Consider the following 18,674-nt stretch of genomic DNA (forward strand, 5'->3'; position numbering starts at 1 on the left):
GTTGGGGGTGACCTAGCTATCCAACCCCCCTTCTAGCCGGCCACCGATCCCTTACAGTTGCTTCTCAATGAAGGACTTAGGTGAGGCATCCCGCATTCTAGGGATACAGATCTATAGAGATAGATCTAAGAGATTGCTTGGCCTAAGTCAGAGTACATACATTGACAAGGTACTCCTTCGGTTTGCCATGCAGAACTCCAAGAAGGGATTTCTGCCGATGTCACATGGCGTGAGTCTTTCGAAGACTCAATGTCCCTCTTCTAGAGAGGAGAGAGACCGCATGGATCAGATCCCTTATGCCTCAGCCATAGGATCGATCATGTACGCCATGCTATGTACTCGACCTGATGTCTCGTATGCTTTGAGCATGACGAGCAGATACCAGTCAGAATCATGGATAGCGGTCAAGAATATTCTTAAGTACTTAAGAAGGACTAAAGAATATATTTCTTGATATATGGAGGCAATGATGAGCTAGTCAGAAGGGTTACGGTGATGCTAGCTTCCGGACCGACCGGGATGACTATAGATCGCAATCGGGTCGTATTTTGCATAAATGGTGGTGTCATCGGAAGAGTTCAAGCGTGATACGATGTGATTCTACAATGAGTACATTCCGCATCGAGGCGCAAAGGAGGCGATTTGGATCCAAGTTCATCATCGAACTTGGGGTGGTTCCTAGCATTCTTGACCCCATTGAGCTCTATTGTGACAACAATGGAGCTATAGCACAAGCAAAGGAACCTCGCTCACACCAGCGGACCAAGCACATACTACGGCGCTTCCATCTCATTCGAGAGATTATCGATAGAGGAGATGTGAAGATTTGCAGAGTACCTACAGAGGCTAACATCGCAGATCCCTTGACTAAGGCTTTGGCACAGAGGAAGCATGATGGTCACACTAGGTCTTTAGGCCTTAGAGCCTATACTGATTGGCACTAGTGCTAGTGGAAGATTGTTAGTTAGAGCCCTAAAGCCAATCATTTGATAATTGTATGGACTCATGTATATCATATTCTTGTATATTAATAAAGGCATTTGTTTGGTTATTATACTTATTTATATTAGTGCCAAATAGACTAAGTATAATAGCGTCCTTGAGTAGAAGGTTCATACCTATATCAATCGATTAGTTGAATCGATAGTGAGATGATATAGGGAACACTACTCTAAATCATTCCTAGTCGAGTATTAGCATTCATGGACAATGTTAATACAATAAGACTAGCATGTAGGTCAGCTCGATGACTTGATCTCACAAGTCATGGATATAGAGATATCAAGCTGACACATGGGTATGCATTAGAGAATGTATACTGAATGACCCGCCATGAGAAAGTATCATGGATCGTTATATGAGTGTCATATACTTTCTCATGTGGCTATTAGTATGACTATTAGTCCTTAGACCTGAAGTCACCATGGATCCCTACATAAGGAGTTATGTACTTTAGTTTCGTCAAACGTCACCCGTAACTGGGTGGACTATAAAGGCGATTACTGGGTATGTAATGAATTACACAGAGGGATGTGAGTGATGTAGATGGGATCTATCCCTCCCATATGATGGGAGCGACATCGCTATTCTTGATAGAGTGAGACCACTAAGTGCATGGTCATGCCCAAATGAGTCAACATTAGATGTTGAGCTCATTTGATCGAGTGAGTCTACTTGGAGTTCAAGATTTAGATTGATTAGAGGATGACACGGTCTATGCCTCACATTGATCAATCTAGATGTCTAGGATAGAAGGATAATGTCACATATTGTGAGGAGTCACAATTAGTAGTCACAAGGTGATGTCGGATCTCGACATTCTTGTAACTTGGGTAGTAATGATGTGTTGCTAGATACCGCTCATTACTTATGCTCCTAAATGGGTTTAGGGCATTACCAACGTTACAAGAACCTATAGGGTCACACACTTAGGACAATTAGATGGAGATTAGGTTCATATGATGAACCAAGAGGATTAGATTCATTTGATGAATCAAATTGGATTAAGAGTAATCCTAATTGGGCTAACTTGAGTTCGACTCAAGTTGATTCATGTATTTAATGAGTCAAATTTAGATTATGACTTATTAAATCAATTTAATTTAATGAATTAGATTCATTATATTAAGTTGGCTCGAATCAAATGGTTGGATTAGATCAACCATGGTAGAGATTGGGTCAAGTTGGACTTGACTAGAGAAGAAAGACCAAAGGTCAATTTTGACTTGACCTTTTGCCACCTCATTGGTGAGTTGGCATTAGGTGGACCAATGATGATGTTCCACATCATCATGGTGTACCACCTCATGGAAGTTACAAAGCCATTTTCTTATTAACTTCACATTAATTGCATTTAATGGGGAGTTACACTTGATGAGAAGTGGCCGGCCACTTTTGAATTTGGATTTGATTTTCATTCATTTTCATTCAAGTGTGGTGAATCTTCCTCCTTCTTCCTCTCAAGCTCTCCCTCTCCCTCTCCTCCTTGCTTGGCCGAATCTCACCAAGGTGCTAGCACACCTTTGTGTGAGATTTTTTCTCCACCTACGTGTCCGTGTGGATACTTCTAGAGGACCGGCGCTTGACGGTCTAGAGATCCGGCAACTCCTTGGACGAGCGGGATAAGCGAAAGGCACGCTTCGAAGGTATAACCCTTATCTAGTGTAGATCTAAAGGTTTTACAAACTCGTACAAGAAAAGGTTTTTCGAAAAGTTTTGTTTACGAATCTTTGCATGGATCTACGGCTTTGGGTGACTCGGGGTTTCCGCGACGCGAAAAAGCGGTTTTCGCGGCCCGAAGAACCCAACATCTAGGCAGAGGGTCTTGTAAGATCTCCTCGGAGAACTGTCGATTGATCCGTTCAGATGAAGTGTGGCTTCTGGGCGCTTTGCCTTTTCGTGCGTCCTGAACGGGTGCGTCATCCGAAGAAGATCCCCCTTCTTGGTTCGCTTGGGATATTTCGGAGGGGATTTGGAACAAAGCACAGTGGAAGGGGATCGGCGCGGGCGGGCGCTTCCCCTAGTGTGCCGATCGGCCTCCTATTCTGCCCCCATACGAAGATTTGCTCCGCTCGGTCTTCCTGCCCCGCTCATCTCCCGGCTGTTGATGTCGCAGGCTACGGTGCTTGTCGATCGGCTAACACCTGTTGTTGCTGCTACTCGACCATCTTCGTCGCTCGGGCTTGCACGAGCATGTCGAGCTTCTCCTGGGTGAGCGTCACGGTAGTGAGTCATCTAGCGTCCTCCATCTTCTCGATTCGAATGCAGGTTAAGTTCCCACAGACGACGCCAATATGATCATATCCGAAAGTCGATGAGATGGAAAGCTGAGGATGTAGCGCTCCAGCTGACTGCCTATGGACTCTGCTCTACCCTGCAAGACAGATGACGTCCGTGCCGAACCAGGAAAGGGGTCCCGGCATTGGCCCTCCGATACTCAAGTCAGTCACCGCCGATGAAGTAGAAAGCGGAGCAACAAGAACGAAGACTGTAGCGCAAATAGTATATCCAGCATACCTCCGCCGATACTTAGATAGAGTTCCTGTAGCGCACATGCACGCTTCCCCAAGTGGGTGCGCATCTCGAAGTTTCCCCTGAAAAGACTTGTCAGTAAAGTGTCTCTGACATCATACCTTAACAAACCGAGCATATCTCTGATGTGACAGTGGAAGCTTCCATCGTGCGATCTTCTTGTCGACCATATCCGGTGTTAGCAATACTAACTCCCAAAAGGATGTCGAGAGATAATCACAGTGGGTCTTCAATGGTTGTCTCGTCGACCGGCTAGCCCGCTCGGCTGGAGCTTCTTCGATCGATCGGCCTCAGATGGCCCTCCCTGTGCCAGGTCGGGTTTGGTAGGCAGCAATCTCCGTCCGAATGGCTTCTTGGCCTGCGGCCAGCGTTGAGTCTGGTATCTAGGCCGAGCAGGGGTAGCTGCTCGGCCAAGATTCTACCTATAGTCTTCTCCTCCGTTCGGCGTCCGACAATAGACTCGAGCGTTGGTTGTCTATCATACCTCCCTGAATCAAAGGTGGAGTCAGACCGAAACCCTCTCCTCTCGATCGGCCATATGATACCTGAACGTTGATCGTCTTGACTTGAACCTCCATCATGACAACGAACCCTTGTTGGATGGGCCCCTCCTTATCACCGCATCATCTCATATTCAAGTGATCATGAAGACATTCACATAGTTCAATGGGTTAAAGAAGGGCTTGCTAATGGAAACATAGAGTATGCTATCTGACACAAGCTTATGCGAAGAGGGAGTCCTGAATTCAGCTTGGAAGGCAGCCAATGTCGTGTTGGCTAGCACTACACTGCAGCAAAAGGCGAAACCCTCGCCCCCAGGGTCCCCACCGACCGGACCCACGGTCATTATGAGGGAGGTAAATCGCAGCACCCGAGCTAACATGGGATGGACCGGGTGGGATACAGGGATAGGGGATTTATTCCCCCGTTGCCACTGAGTTTCGACCCGGCAGCCTCATTGCAGCAACCTCCGCCCCATGTCATCTCGGATGACCCACGGGGTCGTGTTGGCTAGCACTACACACACTTCGAATAGGAGGTCGATGATGACTGATATGATGATGGAATTAAAGGAGTGTGTTCCATTAGGAGATAAGCGCTGAAGGGTCAGAAGTCCAATATTTAATGGTTGAGTGTTCTATTCAAAAGAAAAATCTATATAAATATACTATAATTTTAGATCAAAATTCGACCGTTTAAATAATAACTTGGCATACATAATAGCCCTGGGTAAGTCGACAGTCAATGAAGGATCAATCTACGGGTAAACTTGTATGGGTGATGACATTGAATAGGCTCAATCAGTGTTTTTTCTTTGCAAAGATGCTTTTGAGCATGACCAGCAACTACCCAAATAGTCGAGCCAATCTAGCCCGATGGTTCAGACAATCCTAAATGGTTTGAGCAGTGAGATGGATCCAAGCGAGTCGGTTAGTTTAGGCAAGTTGGTTAATTGAGGAAGTCTGGTGGGTCTTAAATGTGCCTAGGCCTTAAATAGGCCACGATCAAACAATCGAGAAAATGAACGAATCCTAACCGCATGATTAAAGTAAAGTTTTCATATGACAAAAATACCCCTCGTAATTTCCCTGAAGTCTCAAGGAAGATGGGCTAAGTAAGTCAATGAGTTGTCCCTATCATTGGTTGATGAGATTAGATTAGGTTTGCTTGCTCCTTAGAAGGAAGGAAGCCTTGTTCATCGTCGGAAATTGCGGCTAGGGATTTTGATCCAAAATCATACCTTTCTACTGCTTTCCGGGGAGGTATTCATCTCTTTCCTGGAATTTCTGGTCCTTTTAATGGAGGTGGGATCGCATCGGTGGCTGTGTTAGTTCCGAAGATTCCTCGGGTGCCACTTTGAGGGCGGAGATTTGGACGACGTTTTGCGGAGATGGCGACCACGAATCCGTTTGATCTACTGGGCGATAACGACAACGATGATCCTTCGCAGCTCATCGTCGCCCAGAAACAAAAGTTAGATGCTAAGAAACCCACTGCGCGGGCCTCTATTGCTCCGGCAGCGGTGAAGCTTCCGACGAAACCGGTCCCCCCTGCTCAAGCCGGTTAGTTTCTAGTATATATTCTTCAGATTCGCCGCTCTTGGTCTTTTTTGTATTCTCCCATCTTGTCGTTGTTTTGTTTGTTTCTTCTCAATGTCCTTTGATCATCTTAGACAATGTATAATCGGATTGGTTTGTTTGTGGTTTGATTAGCTGAGAAAAATTCGTTTGATTTAAAATTTGATCTTTGATTTTGCAATGTTCATGGTGCAGTGAGGGAGTCGAGGGAAGCGAGAAGCAACACCGCTCCAGCGCGTGGTGGGGCTGGTCGTGGTGGATCTGGTCGCGGGCGAGGTGATGGACGAGTTCCAAGTCGTGATTTTGGAAATGAGAACCCGAATGAATTTTCCAGGGGCTATGGTGGTGGTGGTGGTGGTGGTGGTGGTGGTGGTGGAGGAGGAGGAGGAGGAGGAGAAGATCGTGATAATGACAAGCCTGACAAGGAACGCCCTCCACGTCAGCCTTTCAGTGGTGGCCGTCGTGGTGGCTATGCAGGCCGTGGAAGTTGTAGGAATGATGAATCTGGAGGCGACTCTGAACGCCCTCCACGTAGGTTGTATGAGCGTCGGAGTGGAACTGGCCGTGGCTATGAGACGAAACGTCAAGGTGCTGGCCGTGGCAACTGGGGAATTGTAGCTGATGAAACACTTGAACAGTTAAGATATTCGTCTTGTTAAACTGGAAATAGTTTTATCTTTTTTTCCAATTGGAAATAGAAGTTTCCTTTCAGTTATGTGAGTGAATTATTCTGAGTTGTGTAACTCTTTTGAGCAGGGAAAAGGATGATGTCCTTAAGTCTGATGATAAGTTGCCAATTGAGAGGCATCAAGAACAGGAAAATGCACCCTCAACAGAGGAGAGTAAGGATAAGGAGGGCACTGCTAATGAGACTGAAGAAAAGGAAGAGGATGTGGTGAGATTCTCTTTAGATACATAATTCTTTTAGATGGTAAATATTGGCAGCGAAAATGATAACGCTAGTACTTCATTGAGGTATAGTTACCCATTAAAACGTTTCATCATATGCTGATAAATGCCATGTTTTAACAAGCTTCTTTTATTATGTTTGTGATTTTGTTTGCTATGTTGTGTACAAGTTTTCCAAAATAGGTTGAGTTTTTGAAATTGTACTATGTTTTCAACAGTGATCTATGAACGTGCCTTTAGCATCTTCCACTGGATTATTTCTTGACTTGGTAAAAAACTTTCGAATCTTCTTATCAACTTTTACACTCATAGTTCTCTTGTTTCATCTGAATAGAACACTTGTAGATCTCCTTTGGCCATCTGCCTACCTCCTAAACTGTTTAATGTTAGTATTTTGCCAAGATAACTAAAAGCTAATGAATTGTGTCTATATGTACATCCATGTTAGTATTCTTGACTCAGTTACATTTTCTTACATTTTTATGCCCTGTGTTTCAAGCATTCGGAGGTATATATTTCAATGATTTTATAAATGCCAAGTTTGTCTCTTGAAAACCATGCTCTTAGCTTGTGCATGGATGATTTATTGTTCAATTAATATCCATTTTAGTTCTTCTTGCAAACCGCAAGTTGATCCCACCTAGTTGAATAAGGCTTAGTTGTTGTTGCAAATTGCAAATGATAATTGGTATACCTCTCTTAATTACTGACATCTAAGGAAATGTTGGTTCAATCATTAGAGCCTTTGTTATATATATATATATATATATATATATATACCAGAACTTAATCAGAATTTTGTGATGAGAGAAAGATATTATATTGTTCCTAAGCTATTTGGTTTTGAAGATTGATGTATTATGTGTTAACGTCAAGCAAATCTCTTTATCATAAAGAGCATTTAATTCAGTTAGTTAATAGGTGGCAGGTAGAACCTTTATCAATGTGTATAGAATAGCTTCACTGAAATTGGAAAGTTGAATTTGTGTTGATCTGTTATCGTTCTGTTCTGGTGGTTTGGGTACATAGTTATGTATTGCCTGTCCATCCCTGTGCCTCTGCTTGCGTGTCCAACTATCCATGTCAGTATAGATTCTTCTGAGTCTAGAAGTTCTACTTGAACATGAGAAGCTTTACTATCTTTACTTCTACAAGTTTCATGACAGAAGAATGTTCTCTCAAACACCGAAATTCATCAAATTTGCTTCTGTATTTCATTTTTAAACTGTTGTCCACCAATTTCTCATCATAAATCATTGTAAACCACTATTTTAATGGCACAGGATGTAATTTGTATCCATGCTTTGTTGTGGTTTATCCATGGTGCTCTCCTTTTGTCTGCTTGATTGAAAATGAAGCTTTTTGTGTTTGCATTCAAGGATATAAAGCCTAATTCAATGCATAAAGCAATCAGGCATAAAATTCTGACTTATTTGTTCACTTAAAATTCCACACTTCACCTTATTTTTTATAAATGGGGAAGAGATTGTTTGCGTTCTAAATTTCCACTATTGAAACTTTATTTGTTTACTCATCCTTTTTCGTTTCATGCATTTCTGAATTGGATTGGTTCAGATAGAATTGTATTCATCACAGAGTGTCCTAGTATGCATTATTTTTAGTTGAACTACACTAACTAAGTTTCTCCACTCTGCACCTACTCTTTCATAGACTCTAAACTGATCACTATTGCCAACAACACTGCTGCTACATGTGTGGGCACGCACACACTCAGTCTAAATCAGTGCAAATGAACTGTGTAAGTTTTTTTTTTTAAAATGCATATGCAAGCCAGTGTCGACTATTTGCAGTCCCCTTCATTGTGTTCACATTTTAAAACCATGGTTAGGCTGTCCAAAGGGTCTTGCATCCTACGATTAACTTGTATGCATGCACTCTATTTCACCCAGCCTAGAAGAGCTATATTTTGTGGCAGAATCAAGGTATTATAGTACTGTTGTGCATCCTTATCACACATCAATTTGGAAATCTGCCATAAATATGTTCATTTTTTTTTCCCTAATCGTTTGAGCATTTGTCATTTATGTGCTTCGAAGAGTCTTGGATTGTGTAAAGTAAAAGCAATAGGTATGCATTTACTCCATTACACCTAGCTATTTGTATATTCGCTGTATATTCAGAGAATCAAGGTTCTGACATGATTTTCTTAATGATTTGTTCAGGAATCTTTCATACAGAGGACGTTTTATTATTTTCATTTTTTAATCAGCTTTTGTTATTCTCTTCCCACACTATGCACTTTAGGTTACGGCTGGCTGTTTCTCTACTAATAAATTAAATAATATTTATTGTCTGTTTGAGCTTTGGATAAACTGTAATATTTTTGTAATAATTATAGAATAATATTAACAAAGATCATAATTAATAGACTGAAATCTGTTTAAAGAGTTTTACATTTAATGACTTGAGTCTGAATCTTATAGATACGACCCTTTTGCTATTCCTAAGCTTTACGAGTCAGAAATTTTATGACGAGTGACATTTGGAAGTATTTTATTTACATCTATAGATACCCAATATCTTTTGGTTAATATCAACACTTGCTTTGCATTTGCATCATGGTGTACTAAAATGTATTGAGCAATTGTCTATGCCTTTCTTTAGTTCTTTGTTTTGTTTAACCCAAGCATCGGCCATGTTAATATTTAAAGTTAATTGTAGCTGTGCAAACAGCTGACCCCAGGATAAGGTTTGGATGTTGATGTTGATGTTGATGTTGATGTCGTTGTTGTAGATAGGCTGATCCGAAGGGTCTTGCATCGTAAGATTAACTTGTATGCATGCACTCTATTTCACCCAGCCTAGAGCTATATTTTGTGGCAGAATCAATGTATTATAGTATTGTTGTGCTTCCTTATCACACATCAATTTGGAAATCTGCCATAAATATGTTCTAATATATATTTTTTCCTAATAGTTTGAGCACTTGTCATTTATGTGCTGGTTCAAAGAGTCTTAGATTGTGTAAAGTAAAAGCAATAGATACGCATTTACTGCATTACACCTTCTTCTAGCTATTTGTATACTCGGAGAATCATGGTATTGACATGATTTTCTTAATGATTTGTTCAGGAACCTTTCATACAGAGGATGTTTTATTGTCATCTTCTTTTTAATCAGCTTTTGTTATTCTCTTCCCGCACTATGCACTTTAGATTACGACTGGCTATTTCTCGTGTATTAAATTAAACAACATTTATTGTTCTTTTGAGCTTCGGGTGAACTGTAATATTTTTGTAATCATTATAGAATAATATTAACAAAGATCATAATTAATGGACTGAAATCTGTTTGAAGAGTTTTACATTTTATGACTCAAGACTGAATCTTATAGATATGACCCCTTAGCAAGACATTTGAAGTATTTTATTTACATCTATAGATACCCAATATCCATCTGTTAATATCAACACTTGCTTTGCATTTGCATCATGGGGCACTAAAAGGTGTTGAGCAATTATCCATGCCTTTCTTTAGTTCTTTGTTTTGTTTAACCCAAGCATCGACCATGTCGATATTTAAAGTTAATTGTAGCTGTGTAAACAGCCGACCTCATCTAGTGGGATAATGCTTGGTTGTTGATGTTGTTGTAGCTAGGCAAATGGTGACTCGGTATGGATCTTCTATTCTCAATTTTGTTCTACAATTTTGTGCTTTGTTTACCTTCTCTTTTAGTTATGCTATGGACTGTGGCAGGATATTTTGCTTTCTTGCTTGTTTTTTTTTTTTACAACTCCAGGTAGAAATTAGTAGCTTAATGATCAGATCTGTTCAATGTTGTATAGGAGATGACTCTGGAAGAATATGAGAAAGTAAAAGAGGAGAAAAGAAAAGCCTTGCTTGCGATGAAAGCCGAAGAGAGGAAGGTTGTAATCGACAAGGAATTGCAGTCAATGCAGCTACTAACAACAAAAAAGGAAAATGATCCCGTTTTTGTCAAATTGGTATGCTTGCAACTAAGGCCTTTTTCTCTACAATTTTGCGGTATCTTTTGTTAAATTGGTATGGTTCATCTCTCAGGGTTCCGACAAGGATGGAAAAAAGAAAGAAAACATTGATCGCGATGAACAAAGCAAGAAAGTACCATATTTTGTCATCAATAGTTTAACTTATTTATGATTCCCTTTCTTTTCTTGCTATTGTTCATATTTGTGTTTTTTTTGTCTGTAGCCTCTGAACATCAATGAGTTCTTCAAGACCAGTCCAGGTGGCCGTGGGCGTGGCAGGGGAAGAGGTAACCGTGCACCATCAAGAGATAGTATCGAAGGAGGGGGATCAAGCTTCACTGCCACTGTTGCTCCATCAATCGAAGATCCTAGCGAGTTTCCCACACTTGGGGCGAAGTAGAGTATTATTATGTTTTACTTTCCGAGTATTTATAAATCCTTGAATCTGTAGAGAATTTTAGTTCTTAAGCCATGCCATGCCATGCCTTGTCAGATATTGACATTGTGTCTGTTCTTCATTTCGCTTGAAATATGCACACTGGATAAACATTATTCTCCATATGCCTGGGCTACTTGCATCTAAACACTGAATCAGTTCAGTTTTGTCCATTAAAGAGATATAAATTTTGTTGGAAGTAAACTCTGAACTGACAAATTGGATTTTTGAGTAACGGATTGAATTATGTCATAAGTTTTAATGTCTTTTTGTTCAATTTTGGGTTTTGTTTTAAATTCATTTTTATATGTTTTTGTTAAATAAAAAAATCATTTGTATTTTTTTTTTTTTGGAAAAATCATGCCTTTTTCAGTGCAACGATAAAATTGATACTGAATTATCTTGAAATCATGATTTGAATTATGAAAATAGCTTCTTACAATATAAGATAAAATTGTGTATAATAAATTCAAAGTAGATTTATTTTTTCCTAAATTTTGCATTTTTAAGTGTTTCGTGTAAATTGATACGGAATTATCTTGAAATCATGGTTTGAATTATGAAAATAACTTCTTACAATATAAGATAAAGTTAAAGTTGTGTATAACAAATTCAAAGTAGATCGATTTTTTCCTAAATTTTGCATTTTTAAGAGTTTCGTGTAGGAACAAATGAGCAAAAATATATGAAATACAATTCAAAACCCCCAAAAAAGTGCTTAAAGCTGAGTATGAGCAAACTAACAACGTAAGCTATTAATATTACATTGCAATCTAGCAATGTGACAAAAAACAGATCAAGAATGTGGCAAAAATAGTGAAGGTAGGAATATAGGAGGAATACACATTGCACCTATTGGGACACAAACTTTCCAAATATTTAACTCGATGAGTAGTGTTTGTGAAGCATCGTAAGATGTCTGAAGTTTGTTTCACAATAGGATTGATAAGTTGTTGTTCAGGCCAATTCTGCCGCTCTTGTTTCCGTTGGCATACCCTGGTGTTGAAGTGTAACAAGAATCCTTCAAGTTGCCCTCCAATATCCTAAGGACCTTCACGCACAAATCCAAATCGAGTATTAGTGAAAGCAAATTGATTCTCTTCGCATAGTCTAAAGAGAATTCTTAGAGGCATACCTGAGACATCCGAGGCCGGCAATGAGGATCACGTCTAATGCACAAAGCTGAGGCGTGCAACATCCAGTGTATTTCATCTTCTGAATACTCATTACCTAGACGAGGGTCTACAAGCTCTTCGATGGCAAACTCTTCAAGCAAAGGGCGTGCCTGTTCAAGCAAGATCAACCAATAAGATAATCTGTGCTTTTGCACGGATAAAATCTTTCATTTGATACTGAAAATGCTAAAAAATTGGAGCAGTTATTGATGGAAGTGGAACTGTAATTCCCATAAGAAATGAAATGCCTCCATTACTAAAACTCTAATATCACAAGTGAACCAAATCGAACTCGTGATGACAAAGTAATGCTAAGTTTCCACTCACCCATTCTGTGAGGCACTGCTGGCCCTTTGGTCGGTTTATATCAACTGCTTTCCGTCCAGTCACAAGCTCCAGCAAGACTACTCCGAAGGAGTACACATCCGCTTTTTCTGTGATTTGCCCACTTTGAGCATATTCAGGTGCTAGATATCTGCACGAAAGGAGATGGCTAAGATTCAAAGCACAGTGGCTAAGGTAGAAGAGTTTTGCTCTGATGCAAGCTTGCTTACCCAAAGGTTCCTATCACTCGCGTTTCAACACCAAGATCACCATCAGGCTGCCATCTCGCTAAGCCAAAATCACCAACCTGAGGAACACATTAAAGGTCAGATGTATTCTCATGTCGTAAATAATTAAAAGTTTCAAACTGTTAGAATATATTAGGTTTGGATTCGTGAGGAAACAGAGTTGACATGAAACTAGGTTGCAAAACTTTGGCAAGGATTTGATTACACTGTATATCACCAAGTATATAGGTACTAGTGCTGTTTTTCTTGGTTAGTTTGCATCTCAACATACTTAACAAATATTTGTTTTATCTGACAAATGTAGGGACAAAGAAGATATCATACCTAGGAATATTGGTGGATAATTTATTTTGATGTGTAAAAATTGGGCAGTACATGCTATGTGACACAATCATGCTCCTATCGTGAAAAAACAAACAGCAGCAACCTCGAAAACTTATGGGGATTAAGAACAGGAAAAGCAACAATCAAAAGCTTTCATCAATATGCTAAAGTGAATTACACCTATAGAATTCAAGTCATATCGAAAGCAGAAGAGAGAGATTTCTCAAACAGAAATGTTGAAATCAATTTTGACATATCTGACATTAATAGAACATTATGGGGAAACCAATAAAATCCTTATCGCCTCAAACTTCAAAGCAGGGAATTGAAAACTATACCAATGGTTCAAAATCATGGGTTATAAGTATGTTATTTGGCCTCATATCTCGGTGGACTATGCAACCAACTCTGCACTCTTCATGAAGATATCTCAAGCCCCGAGCAGCTCCTACAGCAATTTTTTGCCTAGAAGACCATTCCAACGATTCTCGATTACGACCTACAAGAATAAATGAATATAATCTTCTAGGTCAGAACACATCCACTCCGTATAGCAATGAATACAAAAAAATTTAGACAGCTACTAGTATCAAGTACAATCATTAAAAGTGATCACTTGTAAATAAGTTATGAGAATGTTCCAGCAAACAGTTTGAACCTGGATAAGAATAGTCATCTCATTATTGAAGTATGATTGCTTTAAATGACTGGTAATACATTACATTAATGCCTGTTGCAGATAAATAAAGCAGTACTGCAGGCTACTCAAAGCATCAAAGATTATCCAATAGTTATTCCAGAATACAAAATAACAAGATTTTAGGGAATATTCATTGAGAAACTTTTAGCACATGTATTAAACCTAATAGAACACCACTATGTGCTCATAAGTCATAACCAATTTCTCCTTAAGTGCAGTTTTTGCTAAGAAGAGCTCGATTGTCAAATGATTTGCATAAAAGCAAATATATAATGGACATTGTATTCTTAATAGTAGTAGCAACTAACGTGGTATAAATGATTTTAGTACTGACCATAGAGATGAGTATCCAAAGATCCATTACAAATATATTCATAAACCAGCAACCTTCTCCTGTCTTCCACACAAAATCCAATCAGCATCACCACATTGCGATGTTGGGCACAGCTTAGAACTTCCACCTCTGAGCAAAATTCTTGATCACCTTGGGAACTAGCAAGTTTATGTTGCTTGACTGCAATTGCTTGACCATCTGGAAGGACACCTCTATGTACAGATCCAAACCCACCCTCAGCCAAAAAATTTGCTTGTGAAAACCCACCAGTAGCAAGTTCTAGTTCTGAGTAGCTGAACCATCTAGGAGGCTTTCCAAAGATAGGTGCCTTGTGCTGGCATATTGAACATAGAGGAGGTGGCCCTGGAGGTGCATTTCTTGAGAGGGAAATAGCTTCTCTAACATTCCCACTGAAGTTCAAATCTAATTTATAACTCAGAGAACCAATTTCTGATTCTCTGTCCAGCTTAGAAAGTTTATCCAACAACGCTTTTGCTGTAGATATACAAGCATTGCTATCAAATGATGGAGATCGTTCATGAATTTCCCTTGATGATGGGCGGCCACCTCCAAAAATCTCAGCTATCCATGGTTGAAATTTTGTTTTACCAGGGCTAAGACTCTCACTATCAGAATCTGAGGTAGATATATCTATGTCCCTTATATCTTTTGTAGTTACATGCTCTTCTTTCCGAGAAGAACTGATTGTTTCAGCGGCAAAAAAAGGAGAGGTTCCAGGATCTGAGCTTGTCATTGAAGATGTCCCAGCTTCAGTAGTAGTAAATGATGTCTCTACTTCAGGGCTACTAGTGGGTGTGACAGCCGGTCCTCTAATAGATTTTCTAGAATCTTTGGTGCGGGCAGAAGCCTTAGATGTGTCTAATTCAGAAGGCACTTGACAAAGCAATTGGGGATCTGCATTATTGGATCCTACTAGATTCAAGCGAAGAACTTTAGGTTGGGAACGTTTCATAACGACTATGTTACACTGTAGCTCATCAATGCAACGCTTCTCTTCGTTCTTCAGCTGTCTGTAGAAAGAAATAGCATCAAGATAGCGGAAGCTCTTTTTGTTGCACATACGTAGAAGCTGGATGTAACACCAAGCTTTATACCACTAGGTAGGAATGGAAAAACACACAAAAAATAAAATAAAATACATATAAGACCCACAGCGGCAGAACAAAGAAAAAAAAAACACCAACATTACCTGTCCAACACAACCCAGTTCGCCCGGACTCTTTTGGATTCTGCTGCCACAGCACCACAAGGTGATCCAGAAACAATCCTTATTTTGACATTTATCTACAATGAAAAGGAGTTAGGCGCATTCACTGGGAAAATTTGAGGAAGACTACAGGGGAATGGCATAAGCAATAGACCTTGTTTGGATCATAAACGTCATGAAGTTGCAGCATCATTTGAGAGCAAGAATCAGTGATGTCAGACTTCTGCTCCGAAGGTGTACCTGGTTGTGATTTCCTATGGCCACTGGCACAGTCTCCAGCAAATCTTGGAAATCCCCATAGTTTTCTACCTAAAAAGTAAGAAAAATTACTAAAGCAGGTCAATCATAGACCAGTGAAGTAGAAGAAATGTACTAGCATCATGGTTTAGAAATTACATTTAAATGTAATATCTACGGCGATAAATAGTTTGGTTGCATATATCATTTACTAAGATGAATAAAAATATAATTAATAGCGGGAATATCATATCCACCACATTGATTTCCAGGTAAAAAATGTAAGCTCTACGTTATATTTCTGAGCAGCACACATCAAAAACAAGTTAGGCAAAGGGAATGGTGAAGTGCCTAACGACCATATTTGAAAAGTATGAGATTCTTCTTTCACATAATCAACTAGGTAACTTATTTGAGGTGTCAAAAACAGGGCTAATTGATATAGTATTGAACTCGCTAAGAGTACAAACTAGTTTGTAAGACTTGTGTTTGAGTAGCAAATTAGCAAGACAACCAATTTGAAACAATCCTAAACATTGGCCAGATAACTTGGCAAGTATCCAAATGAGCTGCACAACAAACTCTAGCGAGCCACAGCAGCAGTGTTGGGTAAAACATAGGCAAAAAAGTTCTTTGGGGTTTCTCAAGTTAAGACAGGTAAATAAGAGAACAGAAAAATAGGGAAATGGAACACCAAGGAAAGATAGAGAGTTAAAATGGTACCCGAACTGTGTGGGGGAACCACAACCAAAAGCATTATGCAATCACCAGGCTGAACAATATGTGTTAAAGCCCATACAAGGGCTGTTTTGGGGATCTCTTTTGAAGCCTTCACTGCAACAACAACCTTCTCAGTAGCACCAAGACCCTTAACAGTCTTCCCCCGCTTGTGTTGCTGGCTGGTACTCATTTCTCCCTAACTCGACCAGAACTTTCTTAGTTAAGCCCTTGCCTCCATGACAAATTCTCCAGGTTGTGCTTAGTAGTATGGGTCACAGTAAGGCAAGAAAAAGCAAGCAGAGAAACAAATAGGTCTTTTCCTTCACTATTCAACTGAGGTTGAAGGAAGTTAATGCAGACGGCAAGCATCTGAACTACACCACGGAGTCTTGTTTTCTGCGTTTAAAGCCATCGTGAAAAAGACGCTTTTGACCCAACAGATGAAATGCTTTCACTTTGACCGACCAGAGAAATACAACTTTTCTTGCTCTTTACTGTCGCCGTCTCTTTATACCCCGGAATACCCTGTTGCCCTCGATCTCACCTGCGCCAGATCCAATTTTTTTGGTCTAACTCAGATAGAGCTAGAGGAACTGAATGATACCTGATGAGAAGGTGCGATGATTTCTTACAAAGCAAAAGGTCGTTTTCCAAAGTAAACGGGAGGAGAACAGGCGAGGAAATAATAGAAGGCATCCAGGCACTGTTACGGGAATCGTTACTCCCAAATCAGATTGCTAAAAAACCCTAAAAATTTTTAAAAGAGCTTCTCGGCATCAACAAGGTGTCTCGTTACGGGAATCGACAAAGACGTCGAGAAAAGGCCTTGAAGATTCTTTTGAAATCAGAAAAAAAAAAACCTCTCCTTTACCAACCCACGAAGATCACCTGCGGGTGGTCAATTTCCCAGCAAACCAACGACGACGTAGTAATCGCCGAAGAAGCGTCACAGCGATCGGCCTTCCGACACCTTGAAATCATAAAAGCTCGACGACGGCGTTGAAATCCTTCCAAATCCAAACTTTTCGGCTCGGCAGGACGCTGCTCCTTTCCAAATCTACGCCGTCGTAAGCCTCCCCAAATCACCCCAGCAGAGCGGACAAATCTGGACGAAGACCGAAACAGTCGGAAGCTTCCAAATCGAGATTTTGCTCGCCAGGTAACTCCAAAACCAGAAAAATCCAAAATGAGCGAACCCTAATCCCAATTAATCCCTTTCGACTTCTGGCGCAATCAAAACAAGAAACAAAAACAAAAGCCTCTCAAATCTCTTCACCATTTAAGAGACCGCCCCATTAAACGCCTCTCGTACGAGCTCTTTAGTGCGTGTCGCCCCCAGAAACCTCGCTTACCAAAATGCCCTTCCATCTCTACAATTTTACCAGACTACCGTCGAAGCTACGCATAATGGAAAAAAGAATTATAAATTACCTTCTAAAACTTTAATATTAACAAAATATAGAATCCTTGCCGATTTACTTTGGAATTAATCTCGTACATAGAACGGACCAATTAAAAAGTTTGGGGGTGTATGAGCAAATACGCCCAGCATGACGGGCTTTTCTAGAAGTAGGCTCCATGTCCCCCAAACCCACATGGCGGGGCCCACTGAAGTGGACAAATCTACTTGCCGTTAACGCCAACACATAAAGCAGGTAACGGTGGTAGGTAGTTCAGTAACTTCCCTTTACCGACCACCACAGTCGCGAAGTTTGTTTTTATTTGAATTATAAAGAGATTTTAAAATTAAATTCAATTAATTAAAAAACGGCGCAATTAATTTCAGATTCTTCGGATTATTTTTTTAATAACAATTTCTTACTATCCAATTAATACTGAAAATAAATGATTCAATCTCATATAACTTTCTCATCGATGATAAATCATGAAAGTGTTAAGTAAATTGTGAAAATGGCCTAACCAATTTCACAAAAATTTCTTATCAATTCATAAGATAAATGATAGAAGTGCTGTAGTAAATCGTCAACCGTGCATCCTCATGATCTTCGCTATTTTCATAAGATCATACAATTCGGAATCAGTACTTTATTTGTGAAGAAGATAAATCAGTAAATTTTTTCATCCATGAACGCAATGAAAGTTTTTTCATTAAATTTAACGTTAGTTCATGTTCGAGTAGAAAATCTAACGATGACACTCTCTTAAACTCCGTCGTAAAAGTTTATATATATTTTAGATATATTATGCACCAGCTTAAGTTATTCTTCTCTCACCAACTGATATGTTGCATTAAAAAAAAATAACACCACTAAAATTCTGAATTTGAATGAACAACATAGTTGTATTGAAAATTCAAAAAACATCCCTGACGAGGTAATCCTATTTGAAAGTAGGAATGATGACGCACTGATGATTCTGATATTAACGGAGCGAAAACTCCTAGTTAGAAAAAATAACTTTAAATAGTCTTGTGTATCAAAAAGTATATTAGTAATAAGTTA

General features: G+C 39.7%; 2 protein-coding genes across 3 annotated transcripts; one reads left to right on the plus strand and one right to left on the minus strand.

Annotated features, from left to right (window-relative positions):
* The first annotated feature begins 5,159 nt into the window (after positions 1-5,159).
* On the plus strand, positions 5,160-11,095 carry LOC122014533 (RGG repeats nuclear RNA binding protein A-like). The gene is made up of 6 exons (XM_042570774.1): positions 5,160-5,594; positions 5,805-6,246; positions 6,366-6,504; positions 10,325-10,483; positions 10,560-10,619; positions 10,710-11,095. The coding sequence occupies exons 1-6, from the start codon at positions 5,423-5,425 to the stop codon at positions 10,884-10,886; spliced, it is 1,149 nt and encodes a 382-aa protein (XP_042426708.1). The 5' UTR covers positions 5,160-5,422; the 3' UTR covers positions 10,887-11,095.
* Positions 11,096-11,610: 515 nt separating this feature from the next.
* Positions 11,611-17,521, minus strand: LOC122014532 (inactive protein kinase SELMODRAFT_444075-like). 2 transcript variants are annotated; one of them, XM_042570773.1, is made up of 10 exons: positions 17,101-17,521; positions 16,216-16,756; positions 15,410-15,564; positions 15,238-15,332; positions 14,028-15,058; positions 13,332-13,492; positions 12,652-12,728; positions 12,425-12,572; positions 12,058-12,207; positions 11,611-11,973 (listed from the first exon to the last, which is right to left on the minus strand). In XM_042570773.1, exons 2-10 carry the CDS (start codon positions 16,400-16,402, stop codon positions 11,854-11,856), a joined length of 2,124 nt encoding a protein of 707 aa, XP_042426707.1. In that variant the 5' UTR covers positions 16,403-16,756; positions 17,101-17,521; the 3' UTR covers positions 11,611-11,853. The 2 variants fall into 2 exon arrangements, with proteins under 2 accessions (XP_042426707.1, XP_042426706.1); XM_042570772.1 differs by having other exon boundaries at positions 16,845-17,521.
* Between the last annotated feature and the right edge of the window lie 1,153 nt (positions 17,522-18,674).

This window comes from Zingiber officinale, chromosome 8B (genome assembly GCF_018446385.1).
Source record: "Zingiber officinale cultivar Zhangliang chromosome 8B, Zo_v1.1, whole genome shotgun sequence".
NCBI lineage: Eukaryota > Viridiplantae > Streptophyta > Magnoliopsida > Zingiberales > Zingiberaceae > Zingiber > Zingiber officinale.